Raw genomic sequence first — 17,016 nt, 5'->3', positions numbered from 1 at the left:
TATTTGGTAAGAAAGTGTAATCTGGGTTAATGCGGACTTTGCATCGATTCTTTAGAGATTAGTAGAAAGACAGTGCCTGATCCTTGGACTTTCTGGTCTTTGTTTTGAATTATGAGAACGGAATAAAAAGTACTCGTTTCATTTCTCAATGGGCCCTTTAGTATACGCTGACAACATCAGCTGTAATGAGCAATTCGTCTGTCTCTTCTAGTCTTTGTTTTTAAAGATGTCTGCACCTCAGTTGTCCTATCATTTGTCATAATCCAGATGTTGCCTTTGATGCTTTTTAACATTTTGCAACAAATTAGTTACCACCTGCTTCTCCTTCCTTTCCTCTAGTTTTTTTTTTCTCTTTCTTTTTCCCACATGCAATAGTTAAGCCTCAGCAGGCTCTCCTCCTTAGCTCCTCCTTTGGTTTTTTACATGTAGCTGATCAGCTGCTTCTTTTCTGTGTGGTTGTGTGTTTATGTTTACACCTGTCTGCCTATTTGTCTTCCTGTTTTTTCATCTGTGTTTATGTTCATTTTGTCTGTCTGTGTGTTTGTCTGGTTTGTGTGCTTGTTCGTTCATTTGTAGCTCTGACTCAAGTGACAGCCATCTACCAATCATCCAAAGAGGTGAAGGTTCAACGGAGGAGACATATGATGAGACCTACGGCGACAACAGGGAGTACCATGGGGATGACCACTCACTCTCCTCTGACATGTACTGCTGAAACACACATACACCATAAACAATCAAGTTTTCCTTGACTGTTTCGGGTCCTTTCATTAACTCCTCTTTCTGTGCCTGTGTGTACTTATTAGGCTTGTGTATCATGATGAACAATGTAAGCAGTTGACTCCCATGGAGGGAGGAGAGGAGGTAGAAGACAGAAGAGGAGGAGGAGGAGGAGGAGGGTGGCAGTCTCCTAGGAGAGTCTTCCTCTGCCCCACTTCTCTCGGTGAGTAAACACACGTGCCCAGACAAAAACCTCTTTCCAAAAACACGGCAAAATAATATGAATCCTACTTTTTCTATTGTTGACTCGTTTCTACATGCAAAGAGTGTGCTTATTCATTGTGTGTGTTTCAGGACGGAGATCATCCTTCCATCTGGAGTGTCTCAGGAGACAGTCAAGGTCAGACGTCTCCCAGAAGACGGCTGTGCCTCTACACCTAGTACATCATCAGGTAGAAGTCTCCTACAAAATAAACCCAAATATATTCCCACACTTGCACAGAAAGAAGCTTTATATATTTTTTTTTTTTTAAAGTTAAACTCTACGCCATGCATAATCATACCTCTCTGCTCCTATAACTCTCGACCTCTGCTTTGTCCTCCTTCAGGCACTGGCAGTCGCAGGACTGAGTCCTCTACTAAGAAGGAGTCACTCGCCTACCCTCTTTAGTCGGCTATGCTCCACGCCTCCAGCCAGTCCCACGGGTATACCGCATCTTATTCCCACATGTACTGTCAAGAAAGTTTCCTCAGCAAGTGCAATTATACTTTTATAAAATGTGGAAAAACGCTGAATTCAGAATAGTGAATTTTATATGGAATAATCTTGTCTTGTTTTTGCTTTTTATTGTACTTTATGAGATTGATATTTTTCTACTAATGGTTCCTTCTACTGTCTTTGTTTTTTTTTTAGCCCAGGGCAGTGATGCATCCTACCAGCGGGTGCCCTCTCTGAGGCTAGAGGGCTCCAACTCCCATGAAAAGCTCAATACCAGCTTGCCCTCCGTCAACTGTGGGCCCTGGTAAGACTGAGCGCCTCATAATGAACCTTTCCTGTACAATTGTCCAATAGTCATAATATATTTCAAACAATTATTCTAATATCATAACAATTCATTGCTCCAAGGTATAGCGACAGTAATGGAAACAGTCGGGTGCCCAGTCCTAGCCCTAGCGTGTCAGTGCCCAGTCAAAGACCACCCCGACCGGTGTCGCTCACAGTGCCCTCACTACTGGGGAAAGACTCCAGCTCACTGTGTCATGGCAGCGCAGGCAGTCTGGTGGAGGCGGTGAGTGTGTGTATATTTGGAAAAGGTTATAGATGGACCGCTGTAGTCACAGACACAGGATATTGATGAAATTACAATATGTCCCGTTTGACATATTGGAACCCCAAATGATTGCCTTTTTGTGGACAATTTGATGTATTTTTTTCCTCAGAGTGTATTCAAATGAGACAATCTGTGATGTTTAGAGGTCAAATCTTATACATAGACTTCTGACACCCATGACAAGGGTATCAAGTAGACACTGGTTTATTTTGTATTTTAAAAAAGCAATAAATGATATTACCTTTGATGCAGGAGGTTATTGTTGGCACTGCTTAACAGAGAGCAAGAAATGAATCATTAGATTAAAACAACTGTAAAATAAAGGCTGTAACCATTCAATGTTTTCCTACCATAGTAAAGATTTTTATCTCTCCCACTTCCTTCATTCCACTCCTCTGTTCCTCCCCATATTCCTCCTTTACTCTCTCCGTTTTTTCCCTTCCCATTCCTCTCTGAAGGTGTTAATATCAGAAGGTTTAGGTCACTTTGCCCAGGATCCATCCTTCATCGAGGCAACCAAAGCCGAGTTGGCTGATGTCTGTGACATGACCATCGAGGAGATGGAGCATGCAGCCAACAACATACTCAACGGCAATACAGCCACAACTGCCGCATCTAGCTCCTCCTCCACCTCCCAGCACAGCCCCAACGGCAACCTACTCCCCTTCCAAACAGCAGCAGCAGCTACTCACAGAGAACGAGCGGTCGGCGAGGGCAGTGGAGAGGCAGCAGGAAGCAGAGGCTCCGTTCACGGGCCGTCCTCAGTGGAGGAGCGGCAGGAGCTACTAGCAGGGGCGAGGGGACAAGAAGAGGAGGAGGAGGAGGAGGAGGAGGAGGAGGAGGAGGAGGGGGCAGAAGGGACGGAGGAAGGGCACCACAGAGGCTCAGTTGTGATTGGAGGAGCACAGCAGAGGAACAGCGGGCTTTTGGAGGACGAGGATATGGAGTGTGTGACTAGTTTGTAGGAGTCGTCTTGACGGGTTCAATTGGCCGACTGGCCCCTCTGACATCATCAGAGACTGACGCCTGTCAGTGCTGGGTGACAACGCCGCAGCTGGCTCTGTCTGTCCCCGTCCCTCACACACACATACACTGTCTGCCTCTCTGCCAGACGTGACAGCTCTGGACAATGGCGGCCAGTAACGCAACCTTAAACACCTGGTTATGACTTTTGTTAGTTTATATGAGTTTGTACGTGTGTGTGTTTGTAGTAAAGTGAGCCACTCTATACTCTATACTATCTGAGTGTATGCTTGTGTGTGATCTATGATTTTCACTTTTTGTACGTGTGTGTGTCTGTCTGTCTGTCTGTGTGTGTGTGTGTGTGTGTGTGTGTGTGTGTGTGTGTGTGTGTGTGTGTGTGTCTGTGTGTGTGTGCGCGCGTTATCCACACATGTCTGCGTGTGTCTCTAAAGTGCCTCACAGTTTTCTCATGTCTTCAAAGTGTGATGAGCAGAAAAGTCGTGACGATGGGAAAGCAGGAAGAAAGGAAACAAAAGCAGGAAGTCCTTTTATTGGTTTCCTGCTGTTCACATAGTGTGTTTATTGTTTTCATTTCCTCTGCCTACTTTGGTGTTGTGTTATTGTTGTTTGTCTGGCCGCCATGAAGCCAGGAAGGGGACAACAGACCAGCTTGTTGGGTGGGGGTCAGTTACGGATTCAAATCTGGCCGTACCCATTTGGTTCACTAATGAAGAAGCGCTGTATTGAGTAAACAGGGTCGAGGAAAACCCTGTTTTAAATCTCATTTTTCTTCCTCTTCCAAAGCTAAGAACCTTGGAGCACAGCCCTGCCAGTCTGAGGGGGGGGGATTAAGGTAACATGCCATCCCCAGCTAAAAGGGGGAGGGGGGGGTTTGAGGGATGGACCAAGGGGGCTACTGGCCAACAGGAAGCTAGCCAGCTCTTTCATCCACTGGTTGATAAGACGCAAGCTCGAGAAAAACTCACCTCGTCCATCACCTTGTTCTGGCTGCACCCTCACCGCTGCTTTTCCCCGTTTGACCACACCCACCTCTTGTCCCGAGCAGGGTGGAGTATTTGGTGGATAAACAGAGAAAGTGATCCCCCTCAATGCCTCATACCTCGCCGTTCCTCACTCCTCCCTCGCTCCTTCCTCCCTCCTTCTTGATAAATCCACCCTCTGTCTCCCTCCATCACTGGGTTTTTGCTTTTTTAGCCCTCAGGAGGTGTCCAACAGGGCAACAGAGATGGAGGGTGGAGGAGAACCCGGTAGTGTTCGGTTGAATAGAAAACAGACTCTGGGCATGGATCTACAGAGGTTCTGTCCGTCAATCAACCTCACTTCCTTCTCCAAGACCCTCTTCTCCCTCTCAGCGTGGAATCCTATTGGATTTGCTGCCACACACTCTCTCTACAGACCACACCCACTATGTATTTAACAGTTCAATATTGTGCAAAACTGGCTAGCCATGACTATTTTGTTTCATATTCATGATGTTATTGGTTTAATTTATCCTTGATTTGTTTGCACAATCAGGGTGCTGGTCTTATAAATGTATTTTTGCTCAGTTTATTTTAGGAGAATTTTAAGAGGTTTAAAGTATCGAAGCAGGGCGTAGTGTTTGAGTGCGATTGTATAACTATTTTTGTGAGTGCGGGTGTATGTCTGCGTTTTAGTACAGAATGTATGCGGTTTCGAATGTGTGAGGTAGCGTGTATCTAAAAGAGGGGTCTTTCTCTCTATCAGTATGCACCTTTTACAGATTGTATCTATTTATTTATTTATTTTTCCCAGAAGAGAAAAAAATGTGTGCAAGGATGTACCTTTTTATGCGTGCCTGTGTTCGAGCGGTTACTTATGTATTCTAAAAAGCTGATTTTAAGCCTAGACAGTAAATTAAGGTAGCATTACAAGTATGGTATTGTGTGTGTGTGTGTGTGTGTGTGTGTGTGTGTGTGTGTGTGTGTGTGTGTGTGTGTGTGTGAGTGAGTGTGAGAGAGAGCGTGTGTAAGTATGTATGTGTGTGATAATGGGCCTCCTTAACACAGGGTTACCATGGACAGGCATGCTTCCAAAGCTTTGTGATTTCTTTAGCACGGTTTTTACTTCTAGCCAAGCTGCAGAGTCAGAAGCCACTCTCTCTTTGAAAATAGTCATCACATAACATTTCTCTATTTTTTCTGGTTAGAGGTACTTATGGGTGCGTTCAGAGTGACAGGTTAGGTTTACAGGTTGATGAGTTTCAGCACTGCAGCTTGGCAGGTAACAAGCCTTTTGGAGAATGCTGCTTTTCTTCTTTATGGTGGGTGGTTGCTCTGAATAGTAGAAGTAAATTCACACTGCCACAGTGATGCCTCATGAAAGAAGTGAGGATGATGCCTAGAACGCTCGGCTAAAACACATCGTAATCACATGGTTTCATCGATTTAGTTGTATTTTAAACTCCAAATGAACTATTAGGGCTGGTGTACAGATGCTGCAAGACTTCTGAATGGCATCAATGTCTGAGTTCTGCTCATATCACAAAAACATTCAGATTTATTATCATTGTTAGAAATAAAACTGTTTCTTACTGCCTGTTCTATCATTCAAACAGTTGTACCACAGGCAGAACTGGTTATTGATAAGAAGTGATATTTGTTTGGTTAACATGAATGAATACAAATCAATTCTGAGGGAAGTTGATCCCCAGGTGTGGTTTTTAGGTTTTTTTTTTCAATTCCTTGGATTTTCGGTAGCATGCTGACAACTTTTTATTGACCTTTCTAAATGAGGCACAGGTTTGGACCTCAGGCCTTGTTAGATACCACAGGGCACAAGCCTCTCTTCAATATATTGTCTTTTTCAAGAAACATTCCTCATGTCAGTATCACATCCCTTGTATGGATTACTACAATTTATAGGCAACCTAATTTCATTACAAACTGACATGATTCAATTCAACTTTCGTAGAAGATATGTAACAACAAATGTTCCCTTAGAATCTTGGCAAAATGAAACTTTTGTTACCAACACATTGCCAATGCAGCAGATCTTGTCAACACTGCAGAAAGAAATGTATGAGTTGAAACTCTCTTAGTTCTAAATAAGTCAAAATCTTTGGCAATATCCTTGTTAATTCAGTTTTTTTTTTTTATTTCAAGTCTTGCTTAGACAACTCCCACCAACAGAAATTTTCACATGTCCGCTTTTAGCCATTCATCGTTCAGAACCGGCTTCTGAGCACTCACTCCTACATGTTAAGCAGAGCAAGTTTGTGGCAGGAGAGGGTATGCATGGACATGTTGCCATACACTGCATCCTGTGCCAGTTACAGACTTCTGACATTATTATGCAAACTAAATGTGAATGTTGAACTTATTTTAAGTGGTAATGCTTTTGTTCTGTGGTGATTATCATCCTGCAAACTCTGACGAAGTCTGTTGTCATAGAATCATCTTTTAGTCTGTTTGTTTCTTTGGCTTCATCAAACCTGGAGTTAATCTAAAAGCACCTCATTAAAAATAGTTCTATATGAAAATGATTGGTACCATAAGCTAACAGTATACATTGAGGCTAGCGGCTCACATTCAGTATAAGCTGATGTCTTTTGAAGTCTAGTGGTTTAAAAAGACAACAAGGACAAGTATGTTAATGTGTGTGCAGAGAAGCTTTCTCTTTTTGTTTACACATTTTGTTCTATTGGCCCTGGCAAAAATGTATTTATTCAAACGACATAAGAATTTTACTCCTGTTTTTTAAGCTGGCTTATGACTATTAGGTCTAAATCCTTAAAAACGAAATGTTACGAACAGGCAGTACGTGTTTGTATCCAAGCTGCTACAGAGGAGCCAGAAGTGTCAGAGAGGAAAGAAACAGCTATGAGTATCACTCTGTCAAGGTAGTTTTGAATTCTAATTATTTAATCGACCAATCATCCAACACAGAAACATAGTCAGACATGACCAAGTTATATTTCGGATGTAAACAGTCATAAATGTTCTGTACTACTTCCAGGAATCAGAGATGAAAAGAACGTCGATGTTGCACTAAATTCAATTTCAATCATTTTTTTCTGTTCCTTTATTTACATTCTGTAGACAGGCATATTTGTATTAGTAAAGTTACCCTGCATATCAGAAGTGCCAAACCAGGCTTTGTTGTGTCTTCAGAGGCTCTTTCGGGTTGAGAGAGATTGAAAGGTCTGTGGTGCCCCCGTGTGGACTGGAGCCGCATTGCAGTTTTCATGTTAGCATTAACCATGAAGTGTTGTGTTGCAGTATACAGTATGATTGGGTGTAATCCTGCATCCCACAAGATATGCAAAAACAATGCAATAACTATGACTGTATACAAGGTTCCCTGAGTAAATGTACTTGTGAAAGTGAAAAAAAAAACACTATCATAACAATGGCTTTATTTCCCCTGTTTGTTACATTTTCAAGTAAACTCAGTGGTTTCCGTGCCAGAGAAACCTACCATACTTGAAATCAGGTCCATTGCAGTTCACTATAGATGTATTTATTTATCGCTCTTACGCCTGGGGTTTTCATCAGAGTCTGTATAGGGACAGCTACAGTAAGTCACAGCTCGCAGTTTAAAATTCAGCAGTTTCCAGTTTGTTTTTTAAATGGCTTGAGCTGCGTGGGTGCACCATCAGTATTGCACGAGGTTCCCACGTTGACGTTGAGCGTGCCGGGCTTTGCGGTCGTTTTGTTGCGTCATAATCAGAATAACAGAGAAGCTATTTCTATGAAGTCAGTATTTCTTCTCTTAAGGAAACGTGACAGCAGTAGTGGGGTATTTGGAGGCTTCATTTTGCATATCTTGTGTCTACCGGGCTCAGTTCTTTTTCATTATACACCCTTCGAAGGACAGAGCTCAAGTTTAAATGAATGTCAGAAGTTAAGAGATAAAGTAAACCACATTTCTTTGTTCTCCTCAGTCATGAAAGGTGGCTCTTCTTTTTTGACAAAGTCTCTGTCTTTCTCTTCTATCTTTCACTTGTCTGTTGTATGGAAGATGGACTAAGGGGATACAGTCTTATGACATAGAACACATTGTCAGAATATTGTTGGATTGAATCAGAATTTAAAAGAAAAACAGACAGAAGCTAGTTAGCAAACACACACGTATTTACTCCTTTCCTATATTTAAGCTCAAAGTGAAGAATAAACATGAAAACATCTCTAACATTCAACAGATTAGCCTGACGCTGTGCACACTTATAAAGTAACAAACTCTGAAATACTTCATTTCCCATAATTCAACTAATATCCTCTCCTCTAGATTCTCTTTGCCCACACATTTCTGACCTCATGACCCGGAGTTTTAACACTGGCTTTTGTTAATATCACTATATGACATCTTTCAGATTGTTCTCAGACTAAGCCCCCGAACCAAAGACAACATTATCTAACTTCATTTACACACTTTGTAAAAACAGGAACACTTTGGGGAGTAATCTAAACTCAAACTCTTGTGCAAAATGTGGGGAATTGCTCTTTGAAAATTGAATTCCAAGTTAAATATCGCTCAAAATATATGAATTACAATTAAGGGACCCATGAAAAGCATATATATTATACTTTTTCTAGAGAGTAATATCTTGTATGCCAATGAATCAAGTAGAGTGATGGGGGGGAAATGGAACACAGCATGAGTGTTTGTTTTTATCTATTCCGGCCAACTAGCAAAGAAAAGCTACGTCTGTGGAGCTTGAACCACTAAATGGGCCGTAAGCGTTATTAATGATATTAGTTAAGTCTACGTTTTGCAGGTCACACTGTCCACCTCGCCAGAGGCAGTCCGTGTGTTTATGTGCCTGTTGGCTCTTGCTTTATGTTCTTAGTTAGTAACCAGTTGTATCAGCTGTGTCCTCTGGATCTCCATCTGCAGCTCATTAAAGTCAAATCTCTGCCCGCTGCCATGCAGTCCAACTCAAGTCCCGCCCTCACCTGGAAGTGAACGGCTGGTTTCTAACAATCTGATGACAATCTTGTTGACAGTTGATGCTAATTTAAAGAAGTGGGAGTTTGTTCTGGGTAAGAATGATAGATGGAGAATATTTTTTGGATTCCTCATGTTTGAATTTCAAGCTGCCCAAATCCTGACATGGTAAATGATATATCGAATAATGTTTTATGTGCATGGGTTTCTCTCTTTAGGGATATCAAGTATTGGTCCTACGTGAATGATAGTATCTTTTGTCTCACCACTAGCCAATGATTGTATATTTTTATAAACCATATATACCATTCTATAGCAAGATATATATATATATATATATATGAATATATAATATTTAATCATCAGAATGTTAGAGTATGGAAAGGGCAGGAGGACACTGATTTGGGAATGTAGTCATGAAATATAGGTTATGAAATGTGTTATTAAGACCTACTGACTGAGGGTCAGAATGAATTTATTGAAAAAGTCCAACTTTATTGACTGTTTTATGACCAAAAGCAAAATGGGAGAACTGTAAACATTTTACTGAAGAAGAAACGTGTTAAAGCTCCTGAAATGTAAGACACATTGTTTCATGAAAGGCTAGGAGTGTTCCCAGCGATGTGGCTTTTTAGCTATGATAAAAATGTATTTATTTTAATATTTTCAAAACAAAATGTGCCGTAAGGCGCCATTAATGCAGCTATGACTGCAGAAGTAAGAGGCTCTGTGTTCATACAAACGGATACTGTAAACCAGCCGCATGTCTTCATTTGATCTGATCGTTAAGAGAGATTTAAAAATGTGTTTTCATGTTTTTTTCATGAAGTGGCTAAAAGACATTAACCTACCAGCAACCTGTGAGCGCAGGTCAAAGTCTGGACATTTTCCTACTGTAGCACTGAGACACCAGGCTCTCTTTACTAGTCCTTCATCAGCGACACACACACACACACACACAAACACACTCTTCAGATGCATTCTTTCAGCTTTCAAAGACATCTAACCAAAAAAACAGCTATCAAGGACTTGATCTCTCTATGCTTTGAGCCTTGAAAATCATGTAGCTTCAATTTTTCTTCCAAAAAAAAAACATCTGTGCAGAGAAGTTCTCATTTGTTGAAGCAGGAAAATCAAAAGTTCAGTGGCAGCCCAACTATTTTCTTTTCATATAAATACAGTATATGCAGCACTGGAACAAGATAAAGCCTGGAAGAGAATATTTTATCCCAGTTATTTTTGCCAGATCTGATTTTAAAAAGTTGACTTGATGATGAAATGTATTAAGTGTATAAAGAACGAGCTGCTATACATTTTTACAAATGATCCTAAAGCTGCTCTGAAAGAAAAGATGTCACCTGTCATGCTTTAAAGGAAATAGTATTTTACACACATTTACCATTTGAATAGAAATAGAGTAGTGTGTTTCTTCTAACCTAGAAACAGACATGTGTCACTTCATCATTTCAGTGGGATTTGAGTCTGAAAGCAGGAGCTGTTTTCTTCCTGTTTCCAGACGTCCTTGTGGATCTACCATTGCTGACCCGTGGGATCTATTTTCTTGTAAACAGACATGCTTGTTGATCATTGTTTGATCCTGACAAAATATTTAAAAGCACTATTTTGAATACAGATTTTAATTTCCCTTTTTACGAGGTTTAGAAAGAGCATTGCCTGATGTAGGAAACTAAGGAAAGGAACAGGAGGTGAAAGAGTGAATAAATTATTAAATACAAGTTTATTTTGCAACTATCCTTTATTTTAGATATCAGATATAAAAATAAATATATAAATAAACAAAGAAATGAGATGATATGTTGATGCTGGACTTTACAGAGGATCAAGAAAGAACTTGTTCTTTGACTAAACATGCAGACCAGGTGGTGCTATACTGTTCAACTTCTCTGCACCCGTTTGAATTGTATTTCCACCCATTGAATGTTTTCATGAGGTCTACAGATCTGTTCAGATATGTTTCCTTAGTTTGGAAATTGACTTTTGATTGCTGCTAGTCGAAGCATGTTTAGAGAGGACATGTAATGGGGTTGACAAAGTGACACATAGAGATTCTCTTAGCGGTAACGGCCCCACATTTCTTATAAAAAGTGATGAAATAAATGATGCTTGAGACTGAGAGATTAATAATTATCCAGTCAGTCTGCACATTTTAAATTCAGAGTTATTGTTCAGGTTTCACAGTGTTGCACAAGTTTTAAACCTCTGGACGTATTGGGCTTCACTCTCTTAAGTAACACTCAGTTGCATGTAAAATCCTCACCCATCAATCTTGGGAAAATGAAGTTAACTTCCAGACATTGTTGGTGAGGAACTTTTATATGGTCACGATTTAAAGCCTCTTATCTTCTTGGGTTTCGGAGCCCTAAATAAAACCAAATAGATGATAGTTGCTTGCCCGATAGATTTAGAAATAGAACATAGGAGCGGTCTTTCCTTTGTGTAGTAGCACCCCCTGTTAAGGAAGACTGTTAAGTGTTGTACGGACCTTGAAAGCCTCACGCGTTCCTCCTATTACTTTAATTCATACACTTACATGTATGTTCAACCATAAAGGAGATCCCGTTTGCACAGAGACAAAAATCAGAGTCCGACATAGAGTTTGTTCCACCATCTTTCAGAGTGACGCTGCACCCACAGCCTGTTGGCCTTTTCTGTACCAGCTTCTTCAGGACATGCTAACAACACTCAGCTCGAGATTTCTGGCAGCAGTAGCTTCACGATGCAGACTTTCTGTCAGTAGATCCATGAATGTCACTGCCTCCCTGCATCTGCTACTTCCCTCTCTAATGTTACTGACAAGCGCTACTTTACAAGTGAATGATTTCATCCCTTGAATGTTGGATCCAGTGAGGCCCATACTGGTGCACTTACATGCAAGAGCTGGTTTGAGGCTAGTTGTTTATTTTTGGGATATTTCCTTGTTTCATTTTGAGGGGGTTTTTGCAGCCCTGAATGGAAGAATATGTTGGATTTTTTTTGCCACCTAGCTTAGCTTTGGACACAATCACAACATCCACTAAGAAACAGATCTGTTGTGCCTGTGTGTGTAAAACTGGGTCTATCAGAGAGCATAGGAAGCGTCATGTATCTGTTTTCTTCCTGTGAGTGTGAAAACACTGCTTTAACAGCACGCAGGCGTACATTCATTGGTTTTATTCAGGCGGGTTGATCCAGGCCTTTTGCCAGCCTGACCATTCAAAGCTACACACACAGCAGTGTTTTCTGTTCCTTGTTTCCTGGGTTCATGACGGGGCTGCGTGGCCCTGTTCTCCACTGGTCAGTAGTGTCTTATGATCTTGTTTGTAGTCATAGCTCACTACTCATGCAACGTGTTAAAGGGCCTTTGACAGGATGGAGCTGTTTGTTTGTGTTCTTTTCTGTCAGAGCAAAGTCTGTTAGTTTATTTTGTATGGAGAGAGGCGTTCACTATTTGTTGTAAAATTAGTAGTGAGGCTACTGTTAAATGTAGTATTTAATAACAGCACTATTTATGGTCAGAAAATGAACTAGAGTGTGTCATTGTACTTGCAGTAGCTTTGGAGGCAGGTGGCCATTTTGTAACTTGAGTTCTTTAACATAAGCCACTTCCCCTCGGCTGCGAGGGATTTCATTGGTTCTGAGGTTGCTAAGTGACACTGGCCCAACATCATTTGACTTCCTCAGTAACCACGTCTCCTCTGTGACGACCGCACGGTCTCACGGTTGACACCTTTTTCTTCTTCTTCTCTTTCTTTTTTCTAAAGGAGATCTTGATTTATTTATTTTTCCATTCATTTCATTTTAGATTTTAGAAAGGGAAAGAAACAAATCAGAATATTAATTCAATCACTTTTCTACTCCTATTTTCAATAAAAAGTGAAATGAAAAACCAAACAAAAAGTTGATTTGTAAATAAGTCATGTACAGTTTGTATCTGTAACTTGTCAGTCTGTCATTGGTGACAGAGTCTGTCTTGCTTATAACGCACGCTACCAGTAAATAAAAAAGGAAAAAGTATATTTAGACTGTATGGTCCCTTGAAAGCAAGTTTTAAATTAATATCTGATGTATATTCCTGTAACATTGCATTTTTATCTGAGGAATGATGTTATTAAAAAATTGCAAATAAATTGCATTTCCTACAGCTGGTTTTCACTTCTCTCCTACCTTTCAGCTCGGCCTCTGTCCTCACACCTAATCTGGGTCACCAACTATCTTCATTACCTTTCTTGGTATTCTATATTTTGCCGGCCTGTCCAGGGGGTTTATGTTTTGATTCAATATTGTGTTCTATGATCTCCAGATAAAACAAATGTTTTCACTGCTGCAACAAGAGACTAGCCTCCCTTCAAAAACCACTCGTCTTTTTGGGCTGTTTGAATCTGAGATATTTTCCTCAAAGCAGATCTGAATTAATGCTAAATGTATGTAGAGATTAATGTTCCAAACGCACACTAACCTAATAATATGCCAGTTGACAAATACGGCATGAGTCTTCACTGATTGGCATTCATCAGCTCTCAAATAAAACCAACAGAACCCCACCTATAAACCAACAGTGACTAAATCAAAGTTTGGATTTTTAAAAGTGTCCCTAGACAAGGTAAGACGTCTGTGGAAAAAAAAGCTACTGTATGATATCAAACCACAACCACAATGATGTTGTACAAGTTTTCTTTAGTTTGGTAAAGCTTCTGTACTCCAATCCTAAAAGATTGACCAAAAATCACCGCTTGTAACGTCCTTCTTTTTAACCATCACAGCGGTAAACTAGCCATGACATCACAATTAGAGATGGGATCTTTATTTAACGTGTGTTTCCAAAGAAACTTGAACTCAAAAACCCTTTCCTATCGGCAGAAGAAGCTTCACGTCACGTGTCGGGCTTATGAGTCGCCATGTGCCTCTTCAGATTCCCCTGCTGGGAGAATTCTCTCTCGCAGTTCGGACATTTGAACGGTTTGACCCCGTTGTGGCTGAGCGTGTGTCTCTTCAGGCAGTTCAGTGTGAGGAAACGTTTGGGACACTCGGAGCAGAGGTACGGCCGCTCCCCTGTGTGAGAGCGGTTGTGAACAATCAGGTGACTTTTAGAGGAGAATCCTTTCCCACAGTGGGTGCAGGTGTACGGTGTCTCTCCGGTGTGCGAGCGAGTGTGCAGCAGCAGCTCTCCGGACGAAAAAAACATCTTCCCGCACGTTGTGCACAGGTAATTCTTCTCCCCTTTGTGCATCTGCATGTGCCTCTTGATGCCTGCTTTGCTGAAGCCTTTCCCACACACCCCGCACTGGCTGGACGGGCCTTCGTGCAAACGTTCATGCTGCTTCAGCGAGTAGTTGCACAGGAATCCCTTGTTGCAATGGCTGCAGTTGAAAATGCGCCCACTCTTGTGGAGTCTCTGGTGCTGATAGTAGCCTGACGAGCTGCTGAATCCCTTCTCACATTGGCTGCAGTGGTGCTTCAAGCTGTGGAGCTTCATGTGAGTCTTAAGTTGATTTGGAAGTTCAAAAACCTTTTCACACTTCGAGCATTTGGTTTCTTCCTCCGTGAAGTTTTTGTTCACAGCTCTCCTGTTCAGAAACCTTTTGTCCTCCTCCGTGGGCTCTTTCGTCGCACATCGTCCCTTGTTTTCCAAATTGTCTTTCTTCTTCCACTTGTGTTCCCGCTTTTTTTTGTCACCGTCTTTTTGTTTCTTCTTTTTCTTCGAGCCACCCCCTTGTGCATCCCTCTCAGTGTTGGACTCTTTACTTGTCTGCCGGGTCCTTTCTCCGTCTTTCACAGAAAACCTTTTCAGAACAGGAACAGTCATGTGGTGCTCACTCCGGATGTGCTGCTGGACCTTCCTCTTTGTTTGGTGAGTGAACGAACACTGAGAGCAGACAAATAAACGGGCTGGATGACCTGCAAACAGAATATAACCAGCAAGTGAATAAGAGTAAAAGATTGGGACAGAGTACGGTTTAATTCTCCAACAGACATTGTCATACCTGTCTCTTTTTTTGGCAACGACTCATCTGCGTTGTCTTTATTGGAGTCTTCTTCTAATTCTTCCAGTGTCTGTTCCTCACTCACATAATCATCACCTTCACTGAAATGCTCAGTTAACCTCTCCACTGCAGTCTGCACAGGGAGGGCCAGAGTGGACAACAGGTTATCTTCTTCACTGCAGGAGGAGTCTGTGGGGGAGGATGGTTTGTGACATTTTAAACACCAGAGTTGTCATAAGATTGATTGATTGATAAGAATGTTTTTATTTCTTTAAATAAAAATGGATTAATTGTCAATGAAAGAAAGGTGAGCAAGACACTAAAAATGTAAACTAATTGACTAATTGACAAAAAAGCCTGGATCTCTCACACAGATGGAAGATGGGTATAAATAAAACGGCCTCCCTTCATTTCTTTTGTCACACGTACCCGAGCTGAGAGTTCCCAAGTGTCTGTGATGAAGAAGCAGAGTCTTCACAGCAAGTGATTCAGACAGATGCTGATCAAATTCCTCTGCCACGTAGTCGGTCTCAGTGAGCCACGCCGCCGTCTGACACACACAGAAAAGATGTCACATACTTACAAAGCCCAAAGCAAAATCAGAAAAAATATATATTTATTGGCTAAAATTAGCGTTAATCAAGGAAATTACACAGTGTCCAACAATCACAAAGCCTTGAGATAGCATGCTGAATAAATAATTAGTGAAGTTACATGCTTCACCATCTAAATCATTATGACTGATAACTGATGATAGAATTTGTAACCTGCTGCAGGTCGGGTATGGGCAGCAGTTGCTCCAGACGGGAGAGGAACCGAGACACCAGCTGCTGCAGTCTTTGGTCATAGTTAGAGCCGTAGTTTTCAGGAAAAACCTCCTACAGAAACAGCCAGAGATTGAACATAATCAGCAAGTGTAACTAAAGGAAAGCTCGTTATTTTGACTTTAAAAGAAACAACTCAGCATTAAATATTACTCATTTCTGTATCCCATCCCTTGCATGGGTTTCTAAAAAAAATATGGATTACTTTAAAAAAAAAAAGACTTACTCTGAAGAAATAATCCTTTTCATATGGAACATTTAAAAGGTTCTGCACCAGGCTGGCAAAGTTGGTGTACGACATCTCCAGAATATCACCGTTGACCTGCTAAGAAGTGAGCAATACTTTTATAGTGAAGAGTACATGGATTTTTTCCCAATGCAGCTCTGAATTTTCTTTAAAAAAAAACCCACCATCTCATCAGTGGAGCTCAGATCAGAGCCACAGGCGTGGATTTTATCCAGGTGGCTCTGGATGGCCTGCAGGTTGGCGACTCCATCACCACGACACAGCTCCAGAACCAGCTGCAACAGGACGAGGCAGAGAAAACAATCCACTGTGAGCATACGGGTATGTTGAAATGTAAACACACACTAACATATAAATAATTAAAGTTAAAATATATATATATATATATTTGCCTAAACAAAAGGGAATAGTGTAGTAAAAGTCCTCACCCTTGCTCTCAGGCCCAGAATCAGCTGAGCTCTCTGACTGGGATTCAGCAGCTCTGGGACCATCTCCGTCGTCAAGGTGATGAAGTCCACCAGCTTGTCATACCGCGTCACAACATGCTGCTGCACTATTTGCAACATGAACGCAGATACAAGTCTCACTGGGGGAACAACGAGGAGAAAGGAGGCTGGGGGGAGTGGGGTGCCTGCAGGGGACATTTTGACAAGCATATTGGGAATGAATAAATCGATGAAGTTTCCTTTTTTTTTATCTGCAGAGGCTCAAATGAATAAAAAAAAAATGGCAAGCGATTTGACCGCAACTTTTTCCCCCGCAAAGCGACTGTTTGTGTCTACGACCGCGTAACTACATACATAACCTCACAAACCTGTGCTTTTCCACGCCATGTCGTGGTATAACATCGGCCAACTGTGATTAAAAAAACAACTTCTACACTCATCTTGCACAGCAGAGAAACACGCTTCCGGGTTAATCGGATGTTGTGAAAATTGTCTTGCAATGTGCGTCTTCCTTCAAAGTAAAAGCACAATAAGTATTGCGAGGTTAATGTAAAATGTTGCGAAGGTTCACACGCA

The 17,016-nt window shown here is 41.3% G+C and overlaps 2 protein-coding genes across 2 annotated transcripts in view; one reads left to right on the top strand and one right to left on the bottom strand.

Moving 5' to 3' along the window:
* The window catches only part of cacna1c (calcium channel, voltage-dependent, L type, alpha 1C subunit), a 173,184-nt gene extending 160,101 nt beyond the window's left edge, over positions 1 to 13,083 (top strand). Inside the window, exons 46-52 of the mRNA XM_061029521.1 lie at positions 577 to 705; positions 807 to 943; positions 1,075 to 1,172; positions 1,329 to 1,425; positions 1,634 to 1,742; positions 1,847 to 2,009; positions 2,510 to 13,083. Coding sequence (XP_060885504.1) covers positions 577 to 705; positions 807 to 943; positions 1,075 to 1,172; positions 1,329 to 1,425; positions 1,634 to 1,742; positions 1,847 to 2,009; positions 2,510 to 3,016 — 1,240 coding nt within the window. The 3' untranslated portion in view covers positions 3,017 to 13,083. The remainder of the gene's footprint in view (positions 1 to 576; positions 706 to 806; positions 944 to 1,074; positions 1,173 to 1,328; positions 1,426 to 1,633; positions 1,743 to 1,846; positions 2,010 to 2,509) is intronic.
* A 646-nt stretch (positions 13,084 to 13,729) lies between these two features.
* On the bottom strand, positions 13,730 to 16,931 carry LOC132956212 (zinc finger protein ZFP2-like). The gene is made up of 8 exons (XM_061029516.1): positions 16,809 to 16,931; positions 16,423 to 16,625; positions 16,159 to 16,269; positions 15,974 to 16,069; positions 15,691 to 15,801; positions 15,353 to 15,473; positions 14,924 to 15,112; positions 13,730 to 14,837 (listed from the first exon to the last, which is right to left on the bottom strand). The coding sequence occupies exons 1-8, from the start codon at positions 16,840 to 16,842 to the stop codon at positions 13,813 to 13,815; spliced, it is 1,890 nt and encodes a 629-aa protein (XP_060885499.1). The 5' UTR covers positions 16,843 to 16,931; the 3' UTR covers positions 13,730 to 13,812.
* Positions 16,932 to 17,016: the final 85 nt, after the last annotated feature.

The sequence above is a fragment of the Labrus mixtus genome, chromosome 22 (genome assembly GCF_963584025.1).
Source record: "Labrus mixtus chromosome 22, fLabMix1.1, whole genome shotgun sequence".
Classification (NCBI taxonomy): Eukaryota; Metazoa; Chordata; class Actinopteri; order Labriformes; family Labridae; genus Labrus; species Labrus mixtus.
This window is presented reverse-complemented; position numbering and strand designations above follow the sequence as displayed.

Excerpts from the sequence above, each read along its gene's own strand:
- LOC132956212 (XM_061029516.1), bottom strand. The coding sequence starts at position 16,842 with ATGTTATACCACGACATGGCGTGGAAAAGCACAG. Across the intron at positions 16,270-16,422 it reads TTCTGGGCCTGAGAGCAAGG|CTGGTTCTGGAGCTGTGTCG; the intron begins GTGAGGACTTTT and ends GTCCTGTTGCAG. Across the intron at positions 15,113-15,352 it reads CTTGGGAACTCTCAGCTCGG|ACTCCTCCTGCAGTGAAGAA; the intron begins GTACGTGTGACA and ends CCTCCCCCACAG.